The following is a 21,438-nucleotide window of genomic DNA, read 5'->3' on the forward strand; positions in this document are numbered from 1 at the left end:
ATACAGGCCTGGCCTCCAGGAAAGAACTGTTTGTTTAATCTATCTAATCTTGTGTTGTTCATACTATACAATAATGTATTGATTGTCTTTGTTGAATAATACAGAAGACAAAGAGCTTAAAAAATAATCGCATATTAAATCGCAATCGCAATATTTCTGAAAAAAATCGCAAATAGATTATTTTCAAAAAATCGTTTAGCCCAACTTTCGGACAAAGTCACAGAAGTGGCAGCAGATTGACTTCACTCCAGGAACAGACGTAGTTCTGAAACATCTACTCTGAGTGCAACATCTTGGGCATATTTTCCACGACAACTCGCTTTGCCCTGCCCCATTTGAATGAACCTCCCGCCTGTGACACTGAAATACCATACAGACGGACAAAGCCAAAATCAACAATTGAAAACACTTCTTGCGTCCTAAGCCTTATCCACTCTTCCTAGGCCTTAGGGAAGGAAGGAGGAAGAACCAAAAGAAGCAAAAATAATCTGACTTTTGAGACTGTGCCTCAGTGTAATCGCATTGGTGCTTTCTCTTTATGAAAAGTTTACTTTTATTACCCATACGGTATTACACAATCTGGAGCCAATGCTGCATAAAATGAGAACTTAAGAGCTTGAAATACTGTATGTATATGCATGTTTTTCTGTATGTACGCATGTATATGAATGAATGAATATTTTTTTATTATTGTGTCATGCATACAATAAAATATGCCCCGCCCACACGGGCTTACAAGACACCATTACCTAGGACAAAGGACCAGATGCCAAAGTAACCACATACCCTAAACAAATAAACCTTCTAGTTTTTTTTGCCAAGCTTTAGATAAAAAAGTCGCCAACTTATAAATATAATATTTAAACAACCACTCCAATTGGTCATCATCCGTGCACCAGAACATTTCAGGATTTTGGACAGACATTTCATGTAAAATCCGTGTTCTTTACTCATCATAATACGGACAATCCAGGAGAAAATGTGATTCGTTCTCTACTTCTCCTAGTTCACATAGTTTGCACAACCTTTTATCTTCTTGGATGTTTTTGAATCTACGTACTTCAAGGGCAAGGGGAAGGATAATGTATAATGATGTATACGTGTAAGTATGCATTGCTAAATTGACCACATGCGCACAAGACTGACAGTTAACCATAAATAATCATAGACATGCCCTTAATCGTATAGTTGCATATCAACACATCTGCCTGCTCTCTCACTTATTAGACCTGTCAGAACTGCCAGTGAAAAGAATGGCAAAGAAGTAGCGTAATTTCACCGTTTGTGTAGCATCTTTGAGGTTCTATAGTAATGCCAGAGCAGCTATCATTTCGAGTGATTTCGATCTGTGGATATTTACGACGTCTACCTGTACGGTGATACATCATTTGCCATCATTAAACGTGAGAAAGGTAATCAATAATTTAGTCTATAGTGCTCGTATCGAAACAGATCGAATACATCATTAACACATACTCTTGACAACAAAACAATACCTCCAATATAAATAAAAATGGATAGTAATTAATCAAAATGATATGTATTGTTCTGCCTTTGATGGGCATTTTCCAGATCGCACAATCAGTTAAACAAATGTTCATTATCTAGATTCCATCGCAGCTTATTTTTCAATCTCCACCTTATCTTGTCTCCCTAAGCTCTGTCTGTCTACAAAACCATGTGTATGCATGGTCTAAGGCAGGGGTCTTCAACGTTTTTTAGGCCAAGGACCCCTTAGCTGAAAGAGAGACAGAGCAGGGACGGTGACACCCGCCCCCCTGAAATGTGATTGCCCCCCCCCGGTATCCCCCCAATGCATTGGGTTAGAGTGCTGTCATGCATTGGATCAGACTACTGTCACTTTGCGGCCTGTTCTGCCAATCACTGCAGTGTTACCAATGTCAATTGGTAAATGGATATATACTTTAAACACACATTGTATGGCAACTGTGTACTGTGTTGAAATTTTGAGTCCACTTTAGAATTAGAAACATATTGAAATCACTGCAGAGCACTTGATGCGGTTAGAAATAAATTGTGCATTGCACTTTATTTCTATTCTGTTTCTTATAACCTGAAAACTGTGTACAGCAAGGTTTTCTATGTTGAAGTTTGAGGCAAGTTTACTCTAAGTGTATTGCACTTCATTTGTATATTATATTATATATATATATATATATATATATATATATATATATATATATAATATTTGTATAATCTTCCCAGCCCTTGTCACATGACCAGTTAATGTTTTCATGATGAATATCCAAGTTTTTGCCTTAAAGGATAATTCCGGCGTAAAATGAACCTAGGGGTTAATAACATATGTGTACTTAGTCGAACGTTCTCTGGGATCTGTTTTCATGCTAATCGAATGCATCTCTAGCTTTAAACAAGCTACCGCAAAACCGGTGATTAGCTGCTAACGCTAGCTTTCGGGGCAGAGGATAAATCATCATTTTCTACCACTAACAAGGCTCAAAATAGCACCACACTTAAACGGTAGCAAAATTAGGGTCCCTACATGCAAACCGAAGCATTGAGAACTTTGTAAGTGTACAGACAGTTTATTAAAAAGATCGTTTATAAAGACAGTAGCGTTTGTGTTTACATTCGCCCACCATCTTAGAAAACAGTCATGAGCACTGGCTACTGGTTGCACGGTGTTCGATCCCAGACAATGTTTGACTCGGTAAACATATGTTATTAACCCCTAGGTTCATTTTGCGCCGGAACTGTCCTTTAAGAGTCCATAGAAAATGTATATTGTAATTGGATACACAATTTGTAAAAATAAAAAAAATTAGCGAAATTAATAATGAATGTGTTTTGTTTAGCAAAATTAGATTGTGTTGTTTTATCCTATCCAATATTTCCTATATTTCTAAGCAGATTTTCTATGCTGTATTCTGATAAAATCTCCCCCCCCCCCCGTACCACCCCACTTCTGGAATCGCCCCTGGGCTCTGTATGTCATTAACAAGCTCTATCTGAATACTCAGGCAATGATAATAGCGGTGTATGGTAAATATTTCGAAAGAGGGATAAAAGCGAGGAAAAAAATCACGTGAAAAGAAAAATTGAACAAGATGGTCATAGAAACATGCAAAATATATATATATATATATATATATATATATATATATATATATATATACATATATACACACACACACACACACACAAGAATACAAGAATAGCATAGAGCCAGGAAAAATGTGTAGAGTGCCAAGCTTGTTAGCTGTGAAAAGGTGGCAACAGCTGTACTGTACGGTTATCAGTCATCAATAGCCGAAAAGATTTCTGCTTCCCTACTGATGATGATTGCAGCCATTCTCCCCCAGCTGTCTACACATGTTTACAACTACCCTGCAACAATGGGATTACATTTCTGAAATTCGGTGCTTGGAGTCGATGGCAAGCTCGAAAGTAATTAGGTGGATTTACTTTTACCGTTGGCTGTTGGCTCATTAAAACAATGTCATTTTTTAAAGCTAATACTGAACTGGAAACACAACTTGCAAGCTACAGATCAGCATATAGAGCCTTTCACACAGGCTACAATTGGTCAGAGTAGAGCACTGATAAAGGTTATTCTATCCTGGCTGAAAATATGTGCCTATACATAAACAAACACAACATGAATGAAATAAATAAGATACAGAGACACTAGACAAAGCAGCAAAAAGGCATTTTGCAGACATCACAAACATTAAAGGTGCAATATATAATACTTACTGCTAGTGTTTAAAATAGTTACTGCAATACAAATTCAAAATACTGGAGAGTGTCGTCTCCCCCGCCCCCTCCTCCCTAGACTCAAAGTTCACGTTGGTTGCCAGGCTGACCGCAGCATCCACAACAATGTTGCTAGACGCTTGTCTCACATAGCCAGACATTACTTCACAGCACAGCGGCGTAGCTAACACACTTTTTTGGCTTACAATTACGGTAGGAACTGCTAAAAACCCGTCGCCATCTTCTCCGTTAAAAATAACACTACTCTGCCGTCCTCTCCACCTGACTGAACACACTTTATTGGCTTAGAATTACAGCAACAATCGCTAAACACACTGTAAACTCATGGCCCTTCCAGCCCCCCTTTCTTGGCTTAAAATAACTCACCGTTGTCGGCTACGGCCGCTGAACAGGCTACACGTTGTAAACAGCCATGGCCCGCTTGCCTGGTCCTCCGGTAACGTTAGCAGTTAGCAGGGTTAGCGTGGCGGCGTTAGCCAGGACCAGTCGGGATCACTTTACTGGCTGTGTCTCAATTGTTTTTGCGAGTAACCAACTAGGGAACTCTATATAATTCAATGCGAGTACACAAATGTTGAAATGATAATGATGATAAAATGCTCATCCCTTGTAGCCGTGATAAATTAGCCTGAAGCTAATGCTTAGATACCTGTTCAGAAGGAAATTAGCCAACTCTGCGTCCTTTTGGAAACTAAGCTGTCTCTCTCTCTTTTAAATACATCTCCAATATTTACTCGGAGTTTGTTAGCTACGTCTCTGGTCACGCAACTGTTAGAAACGTGCCTTTTTTTTTTAGGTCGAGTAGAATCTATCTCTGTTGATCCTGTTCGTTTGTTTGCTGCTTTTATGGCTGTACTAACGTTGCAGCTGTAGCGTGCTGGGTTTACATTTTTACAGGTATATCTGGCAACCCGGCCTGGCTGTCAAACTGGGCAGTTGATACCAACACACAGGCCAAAACACAGACAGAAATTCTGTCACAGAACGGAAATTTCAAAAGAAGAAAATACTGGCATTATCATTGTTGTCAGAAAAGATAGTATTTCAACTTAGCACGTTTCCTTAATATATGATGACGCATTGGGGTCATTTTTTGATTTATTACAGTAAATATATTACATATTGGACCTTTAATTTACAAATAGGTGGCAAAAAAACTCTCAGATGCACACACAGACAGACACACAGGGTGCTCTTTGATCCAACTGTAAAATGAGTAGTCTTTTAACCCACACACACTCCCACCTCATCTAACCTTTTGGTCTGACCTGAAAGTAGCAGAGGTATTCACTGAACACCACAAAAGATTTTTCGATCATGTCACGCTATTGACCCTGACCTGTGTGTGTGTGTGTGTGTGTGTGTGTGTGTGTGTGTGTGTGTGAGAGCTTTGAGGAATATATCAGTGTGTCATATTCTGTGTCCTGTATGCATGTTCGTCAGTTTGGTTTGAAATGTGCTGGGGACAGAGACGCATTCGGAAGTACATTTCCAGAAGTGCTGGGTACAATGCATTCATTTTTTTTTTTCTCTTTCGCGCAGGTCATGTTTTGAAAGACGCTGTCCTGTAGCTTACTAATGAATAAAAAACGTGGTATAATGTACGTAAACAATGATCAACGATTACCAAATTTCTCTCTCATATTGCTCCTCATAACCACTGAAAACTGTCAAAAAAATCTAACCCAAAGTCCAATTATTATGGACATTATCTGACATTGAGCGTTTCTGCTTCATTAGAGCCTATGTAAGGAAAAAGCTTAACGTGGTTTAATGTACCTAAACTACGATCAAACATCACCAAATTGCTCTCTCATATTGCTCCTCATAACCACTGAACACTGTCAAAAAAATCAAACCCAAAGTCCAATTATTATGGACGTTATCTGACATTAAGCGTTTCTGCTTCACATTTTCAGCAGGGCAGCGGAGCGGCTGTGGGTTGACTCCCCACAGTTCTCATGGGGTTTATAAATCATAACGTGAAAAAGCTTAACGTGGTTTAATGTACCTAAACAACGATCAATCATTACCACAATTCTGGTTTGATTTTTTGACAGTTTTCAGTGGTTATGAGGAGCAATATGAGAGAGAAATTTGGTAATCATTGATCATTGTTTATAGGTACAAGCTTTATCATCGCCATAGGCTCCAATGAAGAAGACAACGCTAAGGTGAGATAACTTATATAATCGTTGGATTTCGGTTTAGTTCTTTTGACAGGTATAAGTGTTCATTACAAGATATGGCCATGAGAAATTTGGTGATCATTGATCGTTGTTTAGGTACATTAAACCACTTTAAGCTTTTTTTCACGTTAAGCAGAATGTCCCGACAGGCAGTGTTGTGAACAGAGAAGCGTGCAGCCAGCGCAGCAGCAAAGCGGCTGTGTCTGTGCCTGCCCTGTGGGGACAGAGATTGTTCTGGATTTTTCGCTCAAGAATTAAATGTATTATATTTTTTTAACTAAATTGAGCTTGAGGTTTTAAAAAAAAGTGGTGGGTACAAAATGACTCATGACGAAATCTGGTAGGTACGCGTACCCACCGTCCCCAACGAAATCGACGCCTATGCCTGTATGCTTAAATCTATGTGCCTCCATCTATTTAAGCATTGTTTTGTGGTGTGTATGTCTTACTGTATATTCTTCTCCTGTACTGTAGCCACGATGGGTCACAAAAGTCACTAATGGAACATCTAGGCAGCTAATCGTTCTGACTTTCAACTCTGTTAACATTAACTGCGACACTACAGCACACATAGACGACTAAGTGTATAAAGGTCAACTTCATTTCACGTCTTTCTGGAGGTAATGTTGCATCTCCCTGGAATCTCTGCATGGTGGCAACAAGACTCCAGTCACTACACCGGGGTTTTACACTTTTTTTGTTGTCACAGAGCCATGATATGCCTAGATGTGGTTAAGAAGACCACCCACCTGAAACTTCTCAAAGATTAAAAGTTATAGTACATGTAAAATGCAGTATATAAAACACATTCTACAGCCAAAAAGGAATACAGTATGTGTCAGACAAATTAAAAGTATATCGAAAACATTTATCCTTTAGAAGTTCAATTCAAATTAAATGATCTCACTAAGTGTTGAGGAATGCACACATCTCTCTCTCACACACACACACACACACACACACACACACACACACACACACACACACACACACACACACACCTCTCTTGTTGCAAAGGCAAAATCAGGCAACTGGAATGGAAGCCACAGCTCTGCAATGTTTAGTAATGTTAACTTATTACGAAACTCATATCTTCATCTCCAGATGGGTGCAGCCTCAGTGGAAATATAGCTAACAAGCTAAACTAATAAGCAGATTCGAAGCCCTCGCTGCAGCATATTGAGCAGATAGCTTTTCACAGGATGAAAGCTTTAAACTTTGACTCCATCTACATAGGGCCCAGGGTGTAGTCATTTACATAAGAAAGTGCAACACGGCAGAAAAGTGAAGTTTTTAATACGGTATTTAAAAAAAAAAAGTTATGATCAGAAGACCAACCTCAATCGTGTCAGGAACACGCATGCACATACGGTATGTTGTCAAATAAGTCCTCTACCTCTCTGGCCAGGAAAGGAGTAAAGCTGTGTGTGTGTGTGTGTGTGTGTGTGTGTGTGTGTGTGTGTGTGTGTGTGTGTGTGTGTGTGTGTGTGTGTGTGTTTTTCTGGTGCACGGTGCATGGTGATGTGGAGGCCTCTACTGACAGCGTGTCGAGCAACCTGTCAGACTTGGAGGAGGATTATTATCTCCTTCTGTACGCTCTATTTCCTCCAGCTTCAAACTATACTTTACTATGACAGGAGTGTGCGTGAGAGAGTGAGAGAGCAAGACATACAGTGAGGGAAAGAGGAAAAAAGACAAAGGAAGAATTAGGCAGATAGTAAAAGGTGCATGTTACTACTGCTTTTCCAGTATTGACATTTTCTAAGGAATGGAAAGACGGAGAACCGATAAACAGACTTCTGGGTTATAGCACCAGGCATGGTGTTTTTGGTCCGTGTCAGTTCATATTTATTTTATCTCAATACTAAAATCATAGAAAAAGTACTTAGTAATATCCTAATGCTCGACTCACCAAGGACAGGGTGGAAAGATACAGTACATTAGAGTACAGGTTTAAAGTGACTTGTGTGACTGAACTGTACTGAGAAATACCTTCATCATTCAGTATTTGACAAATGCATTTCCATACATATTTCTTTATATTAAAAATGATATGGCATCTTAACCCTCTTTTTTAATTTGGAACACCTTTCTCACCAAAAACACTGAGATTTCAAAGACAGTTCTATCCAGATTGTTTCTCAGGTATTAGACCTCACCTAAAATTATGAACCTTTCTTCTTCTCAATGCATATTGTCAAATCTGTGATGAGTTTTTGTTACATCCAAAAAACCTGCAAGTATGTTAATGCAAAGGGTGAGATAACATTAACATAAGCCTAGCTCAGTTTGACTTGACTCATGATTGGGGTTCAGTTCCACGGTTTTCCTTGCTATTATACAGCGGGTTTTTTTGCGCACCGCCTTACGAGTATGAACCATAGACTGTATAAAAAGGTATGAACGTAAAAACAATGTGGAGAGCATCTGGACGACGAGCTCGTTGTCTTCTGCACGATGGTTTGCGTACACAGTGGCATAGCCACTCGCGTGTTGCACACACAGCGCCAGCTGCAGCCCACACGTTAGCGAGGAAAAAGAGAGAGGGAGGTCGTTTGTCGGTGAGAATGAAGTAAGCAGTAAGGCTATAGCTGTGAACGTAGCAGTGCAAGTCTGTGTACAGTTAATCTGTTCGTGAATAAATGCTACAACTCCTCAAGACAAGTTCCCATGTCTTGCTTGCTACCCGCTGGTTAAAGTGAATGGGTTAGCAGCTGAGCTAGCGACAACTATTTTACTATTTAATATTTACGCTCTTTAATTATATTTATTACTGTGTGTTAACGTGTGTCTTCTACCTTTCCACTTTTCCTCTTATCCCCTGCTACTGCAACATTGTGAATTTCCCCATTGTGGGATTAATACAGATTTTTAATCTTTTGGATCTTTGAATCTTCAGCACAGGCTGACAAACTTAAAGGTGGGCTGGCTTTAAGCTATTCTCGTTGTGGTGAAATAATTGTGCGATGACGTCACTAAAATGCAAGTGAGTATATGCCATCTGTTGCAGCTGTAAGCAGTCCAACAAAGTGCTGCCGCAAGGGACTAAACGCTGAGCGATGCATAAACACACTGTGACGCGCTCAAGATTGTATTGCAATGATTTATTCCTCCACACGTAAAATACAATTAGCACTGCAGTTACACCACATGTAAAGTTACTTTGTGAGTCGAAATAAGTGCGTCATTGCGGCGGTCAAGAGAAGGTGTTCGCTCCCAGGCTCACTCCCTCTCTGTCAAAGCCCAAAAAACCCAGGTGAACAGATGAAGCAAACAAATATGTTATCACTTCCGCTCAAACCGCGATGAAAACGCCTATCACCTACAATATAAGTGCACAATATAATAATCAATAAATAATATAAATGAGACCATAAACAACATACAATATGTGGCTCCTACCGCGTCATTTGTACCTAAGCACTCTAAAAACCCGGGGAAAACCCTGAGTTCAGCCGAGCACTTTGAGAAAACTAAACCCCAAGCATTGAGAACGCTTTGAACCGTCAAACAGACTAAATCCAATGTATTACTGTATGTGGCTTCTGATGCAGTCTGCAAACACACTGATCCTGCAGATAGACACATAAATCTCCCAGTTTACATATAGTACACGTGCACCTGAATATACAGTATGCATTAAAAAAAAACACATCTCTCTGACACACACACACACACACACACACACACACACACACACACGCACACACACACACACACACGCACACACACACGCACACACACACGCACATGTCTGTGTAGAAACATCCTAAGCCTAACAGCAAACACAGCTTGTACCACCCGTATGTCAGCCTGCCAGTCTTCTACTCCCTCTGCAAACCCAACCTGCTACTAATGAGACTAACACAAATAGCCGGGCATCTGATGCCAAGACCTGTGTGTGTGTGTGTGCGCGCGCGCGCGCTTCAAATGTCTGTAGGTAATAAATGTTTATTTAGGCTGACTGCATGATAATTAGAATACAGATTTTGTGTAAATGGTGAAGCAAGCCTGTGTGTGTTTGTCTGTCATTTAAAGTCGACAGCCACAGAATCATGGGGTGGGGGGGGTGGGGGGTGGGGGGTGGGGGGGGGAGGAGTAAAAAAGAAAAGAAGAAAAGAGAGACCCCTTTCTTGTCTTCTCTTTAGCAGGCCAGGATTGGACATGCCTACTTCCAAAAAGCCCAAACTTCAGATTTAACCAAACAGAAAAAAGCCTATTGCTCGTGTCAGTGGTTACCAAGAACTCTATCCGCTTATGGTAGCTTATGGCAGACACGAAACATAACCTCTACTGACATGCACATACGCACAAGATTTATTCCAAACTTGGTTTGAGATTTTGTTTCTGTCAATTTTCCAAAAGCCATCAGGAATAAACAAATGATTGACAGGATGCAAATGAAAAAAGAGAATAGAAATAGAAAAGTTTAACACTTTAATAGAAAAGTGATTCAATTAAAAGTCTGAGTGAGGGATTGAGCATAAAGTCTCCCCTCAGCTCCAAACAAATAAACCACTGGGGCAACTGTAACACTGCAGGGATAGCACTCCAATTTAACGGTTGCCCCGAGTGACTTCATCTGCTTCCACTACTCCCGATACAAGACACACTTCAATAAGCTATGGTTAAAAGATATAATATGTAATATTTCTGGAATTAAAATGTCTTTAAACAACTATATGTATTTTTTGTTTTTGTGCACATACTTCATCCCAATTGTTTCAAGCTATTCAAACCCAGAGAAATCTGTAATTTTAATTGATGACATGGAGCGTGTTGTTTCATTTTGTTTCCTTTACAGTTTGCTTCATTTGCAATGCATTGCAGAATATTGTGGTTTTTCCTCATAGAAAGAGTTCTATTGTAATCTTTGGATCAGAATAAAATCAATTTTACTACCGTGAGTCCATTCAGCTTGACAAATATCACACATAGCTAATGAACAATTCCAGATAACGTTACGTAACACATTTTAAAATGTGCATCTCAGATCACATTTTCACTCACTATGACCAATACTCTGACATTACTAACACTGTGCCAAAATATGAGCAATAACGTTGCCGTAAGTGGGCTTAATTGCTAGCTTACTACCACTATGAAAAAAATCCAGCACATAGACGCAGCTTAGGATACGTAAAACAGGTCATTTAATGTTACTGCTCGTTTTACATGCTATTTAGCAACAAAACAAAATGGTGAGGGATCGTTACGTTTTTAGAGTGCTATGCATCCCCGCTTACCTAGAAACATTTTTAAACAGTAAGTGCATACAGCATGTCGCGTGAATACTGTACACAACTCCTGCAGTGGGGAGTGAAGCAGAAGGGCCGCAGGGTGCGCTACTGTAGCTTCTTTTCTCATCTGGGGTCTGATAAACAGTAAATTCATCTAATTCAGTGCCCTTAAGGACATTTTCCAAACTACTGTAGCTGTCATATTTCACAGGACATAAGTCCGGTTTCCATGGGAAATCAGCCGTCGAGGCTTTCATCCCTGTTTTGTCACTCTGCCTGAGGAGAAACTTCTGTTCTCGTGCTGTTGTTTATTTGGTTGTCATGACTTCGCGAGTGATGAAGTCCTGTCACTGTTCCTGTTTGCTTACCCTCAAAGGGGAGAGAGAGCAGATGACCGTTCGCTTGGGTTCAATGGTAGCGGACAGCTCTGCAGAGTCGTGTAATTGCGACTTCATGACATTTCGTAAAATGCTGAAGCAGCGGCGGCAACAATATAGCAGCGTGGCTGCCGTTTCTATATCGTCAAAACACTGATGTTTCAATAGCAATCCAGCTTACAATGATGTGCTACGTCAACAAGTGGCTCATGCTAATAGTTGGTGGCTAATGTGAAATATATTGTGATAACTGTGGTTCTAGCTGGCCAATGTTGCCACTAACTGGTCAGCTACCACCACAAAAAGAAGTAATTATGTGGGAAACACTGTGCCTATTTCATTAGAATGACATGACATGAATAAATGTTACTAAACGTTACGTGAGTACAACTTTAATATATAAATTTGTCCGTGAACAGATACATTTTCATCGGCAATGGTCGTTAACAATGAAGTCAACAACTCCCATGATCCCACGCAACTTTATCGTCAAAAGTCTGTGTTTTGATGGAGTAACCCCAATGGAAACCCCTAGCGGTAGAAAATTACATATTGTACGTTTAACACAACATAATACTTAGATTTGTACACATAATGTCCTCTAAAGGTCTCCTCCATATGAGAACTAGGGGAGTGCTTCCCCCAGAGAACCCGTGTAAAGGTCCATCTTGCGTGTCGCCTGGTGCTGGCTGAGACTTAACTCGAGACCAACAGCTTCCACACCTTTTCTGCCTGGTAAATGTCAGACAGACAGATGAAAGGGGATGAAAGGGCTTGTAAGGGCTCTGTGGAGATGCTCAGGCAGGCTAAAATCTGTGTTCCCTTTTCGAATCACATTTACAGACCCGCCTTGTGAAGTGCCTTTTCTACACGTTTGTGTGCACTGTGCATGCTATCTTGTTCAGCTGTGGCAGCTAGTTTAACGTTCTTTTAGATAGAAGAAGCGCATAAAGACATCCGAAAAGGGGACAAAAGCCTAGTAACCTCCCACCATGTTAATGTGATTGTCACTGTCACACAGTAGTACTTTTGAGTGTTGGAGCTGTGTTTTTCAGCAGGTGTGTTGGATCAGACTCAAGACAGCTGATGCTATTCATGTTGCAAAATTCCCATAATGAGCGTTACAACACAGACTGTTTATGTCCACCCTCTTTCTGTCATAGTGCGGAGGCTGAGTGAACATGCAGAAATCTTGTGTACTCTGCCTGCAGTTGTGTGATGGTACAATAGTGTGTATGTTTGTTTGTGGGTGTTTATATATGCAGTGTGTGTGTGTGTGTGTGTGTGTGTGTGTGTGTGTGTGTTGCAAAGTATGTTTGTGTGTACAGTATGTGCAACTTTGGGAATCTGTGGAAGCCTCTAATGAAGTCTTTGTAAGTGTGTGTGTGTGTGTGTGTGTGTGTGTGTGTGTGTGTGTAAATGTTGTACCCTCTTTTCCAGCTGTGCCAGCTGCTCCTTGTAGAAGGCATCCAACGCTTTCAGCTGTGCATCTTTCTTCTGTAGCTGCTGAGCCTGCAACACACACACACACACACACACACACACACACACACACACACACACACACACACACAGGAGGGGATTAAACACTGTGTACTGCTGCATTTTCTCATTATAAGGTAGAATACAGCAGTAATGCTGAGGTTTTTTTGTCAAAGATTATTAATTAGATTCATCTACACTTTACTGATAATATTCTGTTATAGTACTGCAATATGCTACAATACAGTAGTTCCCAATCTTGGGGTTGAGATTCCCACAAGGGGTCGCATGATAAGTCTGAGGAGGGGAAAAACAAGTAGTTGGGAAGTGTGATGAGCAGCTGATTGCTGAAGTGTTTTTCCCATTCTGTATTTACAATTATACGTTTTCTTAAAGCAATATCGTGAATGTTACTTAATACGGAAACATGGGATTCTCCCAAATGATGTAATATTTCTACACCATTATGTTATTATATTATGATGTTATGACCAGTTTTAGTTATTTCAACTGCATTTCTGAGGAATCATGTTTAGTTCGTTGGGATGGCAGACGGCTCTAAATACTAACTAACTAGTTTGATTTAGTCGAGCAAAAGAATGTCAGCATCCCTTGTGAAAAGTCAAATATCGTTTTGGGGCATTTGTTGGAAACGGCTGACACATTTACCCCCTTTTTTTGGTTTTTATTGTTTAATTCAAACTAAAGAGAAGAGCTCTGCGATAAAAGGTTTTATTCTCCACAGACTATTTAGGATGGTAGGTACTGAACAAATGAGAGATTGCTGTATATCAGAGACACATTGTGCTTGGTTTGTTTACACACACACACACACACACACACACACACACACACACACACACACACACACACACACACACACACACACACCACACTGATACTTGTTTCAGGTTAGGTCAGGTTAAATGTAAAATAAGCTACTTTTGGCCTTCAAATCACATGTATAATAACATGTAAATAGGGAGGGACTAATCTGCCTCAGAGTATTTCACTGACATCATATATTACAAGTTTTCTAATGTGTTATGATTACTTTGACTTCTCATTTATATTACCTTGACATAAACATGGGGGACATGAATGAAAGGAAGTGTGGATCAGGAGAAAAGCAAATGGATTACTGGCACACAATACAAAATACATACAGTGCATGCACACATAGCATTATGTAAGTAAATGCATGCAGTGCAGATCAGTGTCCAAAGACATCAATCAGGGGCCTGGAGATGCCTGCACATGCACAAGGTCAGCAGTAAGACACCTTAGAGAAAAGAATAATAACAATAATAATAATAATAATAATAATAATAATAATAATAATAATATATATATATACACACACACACAGTCCTGTGCAAAAGTGTTGGTATGGTAGGTATGAAAAAATGCTGTAAACTAAGAATGCTTTAAAAAATGGAAGTGTTAATAGTTTATTTTCATCAATTAACAAAATGCAGTGATTGAACAGAAGATAAATCTAAATCAAATCAATATTTGGTGTGACCACCCTTTGCCTTCAAGACAGCATCAATTCTTCTAGGTACACTTGCACAAAGTTTTTGAAGGAACTCAACTGGTAGGTTGTTCCAAACATCTTGGAGAACTAACCACAGATCCTCTGTGGATGGAGGCTTCCTCAAATCCTTCTGTCTCTTCATGTTATCCCAGACAGACTCGATGATGCTGAGGTCAGGGCTCTGTGGGGGTCATGTCATCACTTCCAGGACTTCTTGTTCTTCTTTACACTGAAGATAGTTATTAATGACCTTGGCTGTATGTTTGGGCTCGTTGTCCTGCTGCAGAATAAATTTGGGGCCAATCATACGCCTCCCTGATGGTATTGCATGATGGATAAGTATCTGCCTGTATTTCTCAGAATTGAGGACACCATTAATCCTGACCAAATCTTCAACTCCATTTACAGAAATGCAGCCCCAAACCATGCTTCACTGTTGCCTGCAGAAACTAATTATTGTACCGCTCTCCAGCCCTTTGGTGAACAACCTGCCTCCTGCTACAGCCAAATATTTAAAATTTGATTGACTCATCAGTCCAGAGCACCTGCTGCCATTTTTCTGCACCCCAGTTCCTATGTTTTCGTGCATAGTTGAGTCGCTTGGCCTTGTTTCTATGTCGGAGATATGGCTTTTTGGCTGCAACTCTTCCATGAAGACCACTTCTGGCCAGACTTCTCCGGACAGTAGATGGGTGTACCTGGGTCCCGCTGGTTTCTGCCAGTTCTGAGCTGATGGCACTGCTGGACATCTTCCGATTTCGAAGGGAAATAAGCTTGATGTGTTTTTCATCTGCTGCACTAAGTTTCCTTGGCCGACCACTGCGTCTACGATCCTCAACGTTCCCTGACTTCTTGCAAGTGTACCTATAACAATTGATGCTGGTTTGAAGGCAAAGGGTAGTAACACCAAATATTGATGTGATTTAGATGTTTTTTTGGTCGCTCACTTTGCATTTTGTATTATTTATATTTTTGAAAGCATTCTTAGTTTACAGCATTTTTTCAACACCTGCCTAAGACTTTTGCACAGTACTCTATCTATCTATCTATATATCTCTCTATATATATATAAAATCCAAAAGACTGCAAACCACAAGCCTCAAGTTATACCTCTTTGAATATCTTGGTTTTACACCTTCTTCTCTCTATTCACCCACCCATACCCATCTGTCCATCTATTCCATAGATATCACCACAGATCATATGGTATTTTAAAATAGTGATGAGGCACTGAAGGTGACAAACAAACACACAAAATCATGCACAGGTGTGTGAAAGCATGCTGACAAACACACTCCATACTGACTGAAAGATAAAAAACAAACAAAAAAAAAAACAGGAGAGGAGAGGAGGTGCAGAAAGAATAGAAGAGACAGAAAGACAAAGAGGGATCATAGATAGAAATTGAAAAATTAAGCTTTCTCATTAGGTATAATTTGTCCGTTTTCTTTTAGTAAGCATTTAATTCAATAACTTCCTTTAATCAATTTGTTCGTTAAATATAATTAACGACTGGAGATTGCTTGTGTTAGAGGGTTTTACACTGTTGATATGCATGACAGTAACTAAAAAGGATTTTTATTATGTTTATCAAGAATACATTTCTTTGGAAAAAATCCACACACCCCTTAAAAGATGCTGTAAAACAAAGGGATAAAAGCAACCCAACAGTGCCATGCAGCATACGTTTATACCAGCATCTAGCTAAATTTAGCCGATATATCAGTTAATTTCTTTGTGAACATTTTAGAAATTTAGAAATACTGGATCCAAAGATACAATAGCGACAAACAGTAGGGAAGAAAGATGGAAGGACGAATAAGAAGGTCTGATGGAGGGAAATGAAATGGGTAAACAAGTTGGAGGAAGAGGTGTAATTATTTGGATGGGCGGGCAGAAGGGAGCATGCTGAAAGAGGAAAGAAAGAAAGGAATAGGAAAGAATAGGAAGTTCCTCGAGAATAATCTACACAGTAATTGTAGTTTCAACCATTTTTAAGTGACCCTAAGCAAAAGGACGGCGGGGAAATAAAACATTGTAAGGGTTAGAAAGCAGCGGGATGGATGGATGGATGGAATAGACAAAAGAGCAGCAGGTTTGAGGGTTATGATGACGCTTACCATCACATCTATTTCATCTGCAGACTATCGGTTGAGAAATAGAAAGTAGAAAGAGTAGAAGAGGTAGAGAAACAAAGCAGGATGAGAAAGGAAAGACCAAGGAGGAGGGAGAAAGACAGAAGCACAAACAGTAAGAAAACACCAGACACAGTGTTGCGGTTAGGGCTGTTAAATGATTATTATTTCAATTGCAGTTAAAATATATATTCCTGCAATGTATTACAATGAATCACATTATTAAAAAAAAAAATACAATGCTGTTGTGTTCATCTGTATTTAGTATCACAAGGAATTCTATAATCAGAAGTATAAAAAAAGAATGTTTCTGCTGACCGTAGCAATTACACAGCTGTGAATTGTGCAATTAGAACATTTGTTTGTATTTTATTTACTATTTAAAGGACTAATGTCCAAATGGATTATATAAAAAGTATGTTGTAATGCAAACGTATTCAATTTATGTTTATATTAACTTCTTCAACACCCAGCGTGACATGACAAGTCATGACATCATGACTTCGCGTAAACATACACGCCCACTTTCTTAAGCCAAGTGGCGTGTTATCTGTACGCATTTTGAGCTATCTGTGTGTATGTCTACGCCGTATACAGCAGATGTTAAATACACGCCACTTTCTAAAGCCAAGTTGCGTGTTATCTGTACGCATTTTGAGCTGTGTGTATGTCTACGCCGTATACAGCAGATGTTAAATACACGCCACTTTCTAAAGCCAAGTTGCGTGTTATCTGTACGCATTTTGAGCTGTGTGTATGTCTACGCCGTATACAGCAGATGTTAAATACACGCCACTTTCTAAAGCCAAGTGGCGTGTTATCTGTACGCATTTTGAGCGCCGTATACAGCGGATGGGTTGGGTTTAGTAAAAGAAGAAAGCTACGGTTGGGTTTAGGAAACGTCACACGAGGGACACAAAGGAAACGTGACACGCGGGACACGATCCCCGGTCTCCTGTGTGAAAGTCCTGTGTTTTACCCACCCTTCACCCCGACCAACCTCCCTATGCGGATTTTTGCCCTTTCATACTACTCGCTACGGCTTAAATTCCCACACAATCGCTATCGGTAATGTAAGTCAATGGAGGCTAAATGGCATTGATAAACGCGCTAAAAAACGAGTATGCATCTTGATGACATGCCAAAAATGGCATACGACCTGGCGTGTCATACATACGCCACTTCATGACATCAGTCTGGACAGTACACTTTTACATACCCGCTTGGCCAATTCTTTCAACCTTTCAGAAATTAGGTTTAAATTGTAGCAGCGATCCAAACGTTTCCAAAGACAACACATATGCCATGCAGCATCTCAAGGAAGCGTGTATAAAATGATGCATAATATATCTAATGTATTCCCTGTTTAATGTAATGGTGCATGTTTGGTTAGGATATTCCTTAGTGTCAGCATCATATAGCTTTAATAAAGTGATGGATGGAGCAAATAGTAAATATGATAATGAGTATGAAATAGTATAAAGAGTATGCCTGTTTAGAATGGGATTGATTGCTAGGCCTCCAGTAGTTCTCAAATACCATTGTACCCCAAATGAATTTACAGATGGCCCCTAAAGCACTTAATATGCAACCCAACTGTATACTACTGACTTACTGTGTACTTCTAATTCAGAGGAAAACAATGTACTATTACATTTACCTGACAGAGAAATGTGACCGATTATGCTGCGGATTCAGATTTTACTCGCAACTATCGCACTAAAATATGATGCATTATTATTCATTAAACTAGCCAGCATTATGTAGCCGGGTTGCCTCAGTGGGTAGAGTAGGCGCACATATACTGAGAGGTTTATGCCTCGACGCAGAGGTCCAGGGTTTGAATCCGACCTGTGACGATGTCTTCTCCCTCTCTCTCTCTCTCCCCTTTCTCACCTAGCTGTCCTGTCAAATAAAAGGCGGAAAAGCCCAAAAATATTATCTTTAAAGAAAAAAGAACTAAAAACTATCTAGCATTACATTAGAGTTGAAAGCTCCACCTCAGTCAATTTTGATTCAAAATGTGTTCATTAGGATAAACCCCTTGAGATGTGTCATCTCGTTTTCGAGGGGGTCCCAACACATAACACAATCATTACATAACAGAGAGTGAAAGAAAAGAAAATTAAAATACAATTAGCAATACCACAACGTACATATACAAAGCAAAAAAACAACAACAACACATGCATATGTTAATCAAAACATTACAACCACTAAATGGCCAGTTGTGCTGATAATGCCTCTCGTTTAGCTTGAAGGAAACACTTAAATGCAGGACTTGTACTATGTAGTATTAACAGTTTTATTAATAATAGTTTTACTTTAAAAAAAAAAATCGTTTGGAGTACTTCTTCTACCACTGCCAAATAGAAATCGACCAATACTGGTTTTTCAAGGCCGATACCGATTGTTAGTAGTTATTAAAACCGGTAACCAATTTTTGGAATCAATATGCATTTACAATAGCCTGGTTGACACCAGACCCTTCTCAGTTGTAACTGAGAGTGGGTCTGGGAAACGTTCATTCACAGCTCATTTCCAAAGGGGCGTCACCAACGGACGCCGCTCAAATGCCTCTGGGCGCAACTGGATAGTCCTTCAACCAATCAGACCAACGATCCGGGTGATGTTGACGCTTCGGTGGCAGTCATGTTGAATGTGAACAAAAAGCTGCTTGCCATCGTTGCTCTATCGTCATTGTGTAAAGCCCGCCTCAACGGTTGTGATTGGTGCCTCGATTTGGAAAAATTGGAAATGGGCTTGAATGGGCTCTAGGCCAAAATGACTTGAAGAGCAAATCTCAAATTTGCCAGAAGTTCGTCAGGGTTTTCCCAGGCTACATTTACAATGAAAATAAAAATCTTTAATTCAAAATTAAGATTCTGGAATGTTTAAAAACTCCAACACAAAACTTTGTTTAAATGCTTTAAGCAATTATTAAAATAAAAGGAGAACCTTTCAACATAATACACAGTAAAAGATAGTAGGATAGTGTTGTGGGCGGGACATTAAGTCAGACTCAGTGGTGAGTGAAACCGGAGCAGAGGTACGGACACAGAGCTGTAGCCGAGGCAAAGTAGCGCACTTTTAAATTAATTCACTTTATCGGAATAAACTAACAATTTTTAAATGACTTAAATTTACTTGTGTGAAATATGAATTTGGCAGCATAAGAAATGCATTCAACTTCAGCCTGTTCTAAAACAACACAATGCACACCACTGCACTGATGGTTTTCTATTTGCTTCATTTCAAATGTACTCACACTTAACTTGTGCTTTGCACTGTCCATATGTAATAAAGGTTGGAGGTTAATAGATGTTCTGACTCAATCCTCACTGGTCAAACATGGCTATTTATTGACTCTCAACAGCTAATTGCAATAAGTGTAAAAAAAAAGAAAAAAAAGAAAATGAAAGTGCCTCATTAAACTGAATGGCATTTAGAGGGCATAAACAATGCTCCTCTTCTTGCTGTGAGAGTAAACTATAACACCAGCATTTCAGCACCGTGACTTCAGGAAAGGTTTCCTCAGAACAAAATCTTGTTAAACTGTGCCAAAGATTTATGGTATATGTATCAACATGAAGCAGGATACAGATTCAACTTGATACCAGGTGTGTGTGTGTGTGTGTGTGTGTGTGTGTGTGTGTGTGTGTGTGTGTGTGTGTGTGTGTGTGTGTGTGTGTGTGTGTGTGTGTGTGTGTTGGAAAGTCAACATGTAGATAGTTTTAATAATAACTGCAAAGTATCTCTGAGATTGACAGCCTGTCACTGACACTATCTGACTACTACCCTAATGTACTAAATCCTACACATCTGGTACACCCAGCAAATGAATGCCTAATCTATATTTTTAAAGCACTATTGTCCCTGACTAACAGCACTGTGGCACTGTAAAGCAGCATCAGTACAGAAGGGCGGAGAGAGTCGACGAGCACACATGCACCCTCCTACAGAGGGAGGAAGATTCATCATAATTATCAGGGCTGCTGAACACCAAATCAAATCAGAGCCGATCATCTGCGTTTCCTAAACAGACCTTAACTCACTGAGGAGAGGCAAAGAGCGAGAGGGCTTCTGATGTGAGAGATACTTCCACTGTCGGGTGAAAGCTGCTGCTGGTGCATGTTAATGCAGGTGAAAAGAGGGACTGAAATTGTTCATGTGTTCATTTTATAAGTTAGACGAGAATCTGTTTGGAGGGGGGATTAAGCAGAAAACTGAATGGATTTAATTAAAAAACACACAGCTCGCCTTCCTATCTGTGTTGGTCCCGTTTTAATTTGCAGTCAGAGAAGAAACTGCAAGTGAATCAGATGACTCCTCTGGTGTCCCTTCAGGGACCTGCGAGTCTATGGTAGATAAGAGCCAGCCAGGCATGACCAGACAGAGACACAGACACAGACACACAGACAGACAGACACACACACACACACACACACACACACACACACACACACACACACACACACACACACACAGAGGATGGCTGAGGCTTACATGGTCACGTTTGTTTAGTCGGTCTCGCTGTTGGGATACCTTGGTCATTCATTTTTTTTGGTCTTTCTTGTTTGTACTAATGTGTGTCAATGAGTCCATGTGTAATTCTGTTTTCCACTGCGAGAACAAAAAGAAAATAACGCAGCCCCCTCATTTATTTCAATGAAACTGAAAATTGCTGGAGCAGAGGGCTCCAGGGAAATAAATGAAGGG

At 39.8% G+C, this 21,438-nt stretch overlaps 1 protein-coding gene across 2 annotated transcripts in view; it reads right to left on the reverse strand.

Moving 5' to 3' along the window:
* Nucleotides 1-21,438, reverse strand: part of LOC144520566 (MICOS complex subunit mic25a-like) — a 92,551-nt gene that overhangs the window by 43,549 nt on the left and 27,564 nt on the right. For both annotated transcript variants that reach the window (XM_078254355.1, XM_078254354.1), the window contains exon 5: nt 12,994-13,077. In XM_078254355.1, the coding sequence (XP_078110481.1) occupies nt 12,994-13,077 (84 nt within the window). The remainder of the gene's footprint in view (nt 1-12,993; nt 13,078-21,438) is intronic.

This window comes from Sander vitreus, chromosome 7 (assembly GCF_031162955.1).
Source record: "Sander vitreus isolate 19-12246 chromosome 7, sanVit1, whole genome shotgun sequence".
NCBI lineage: Eukaryota > Metazoa > Chordata > Actinopteri > Perciformes > Percidae > Sander > Sander vitreus.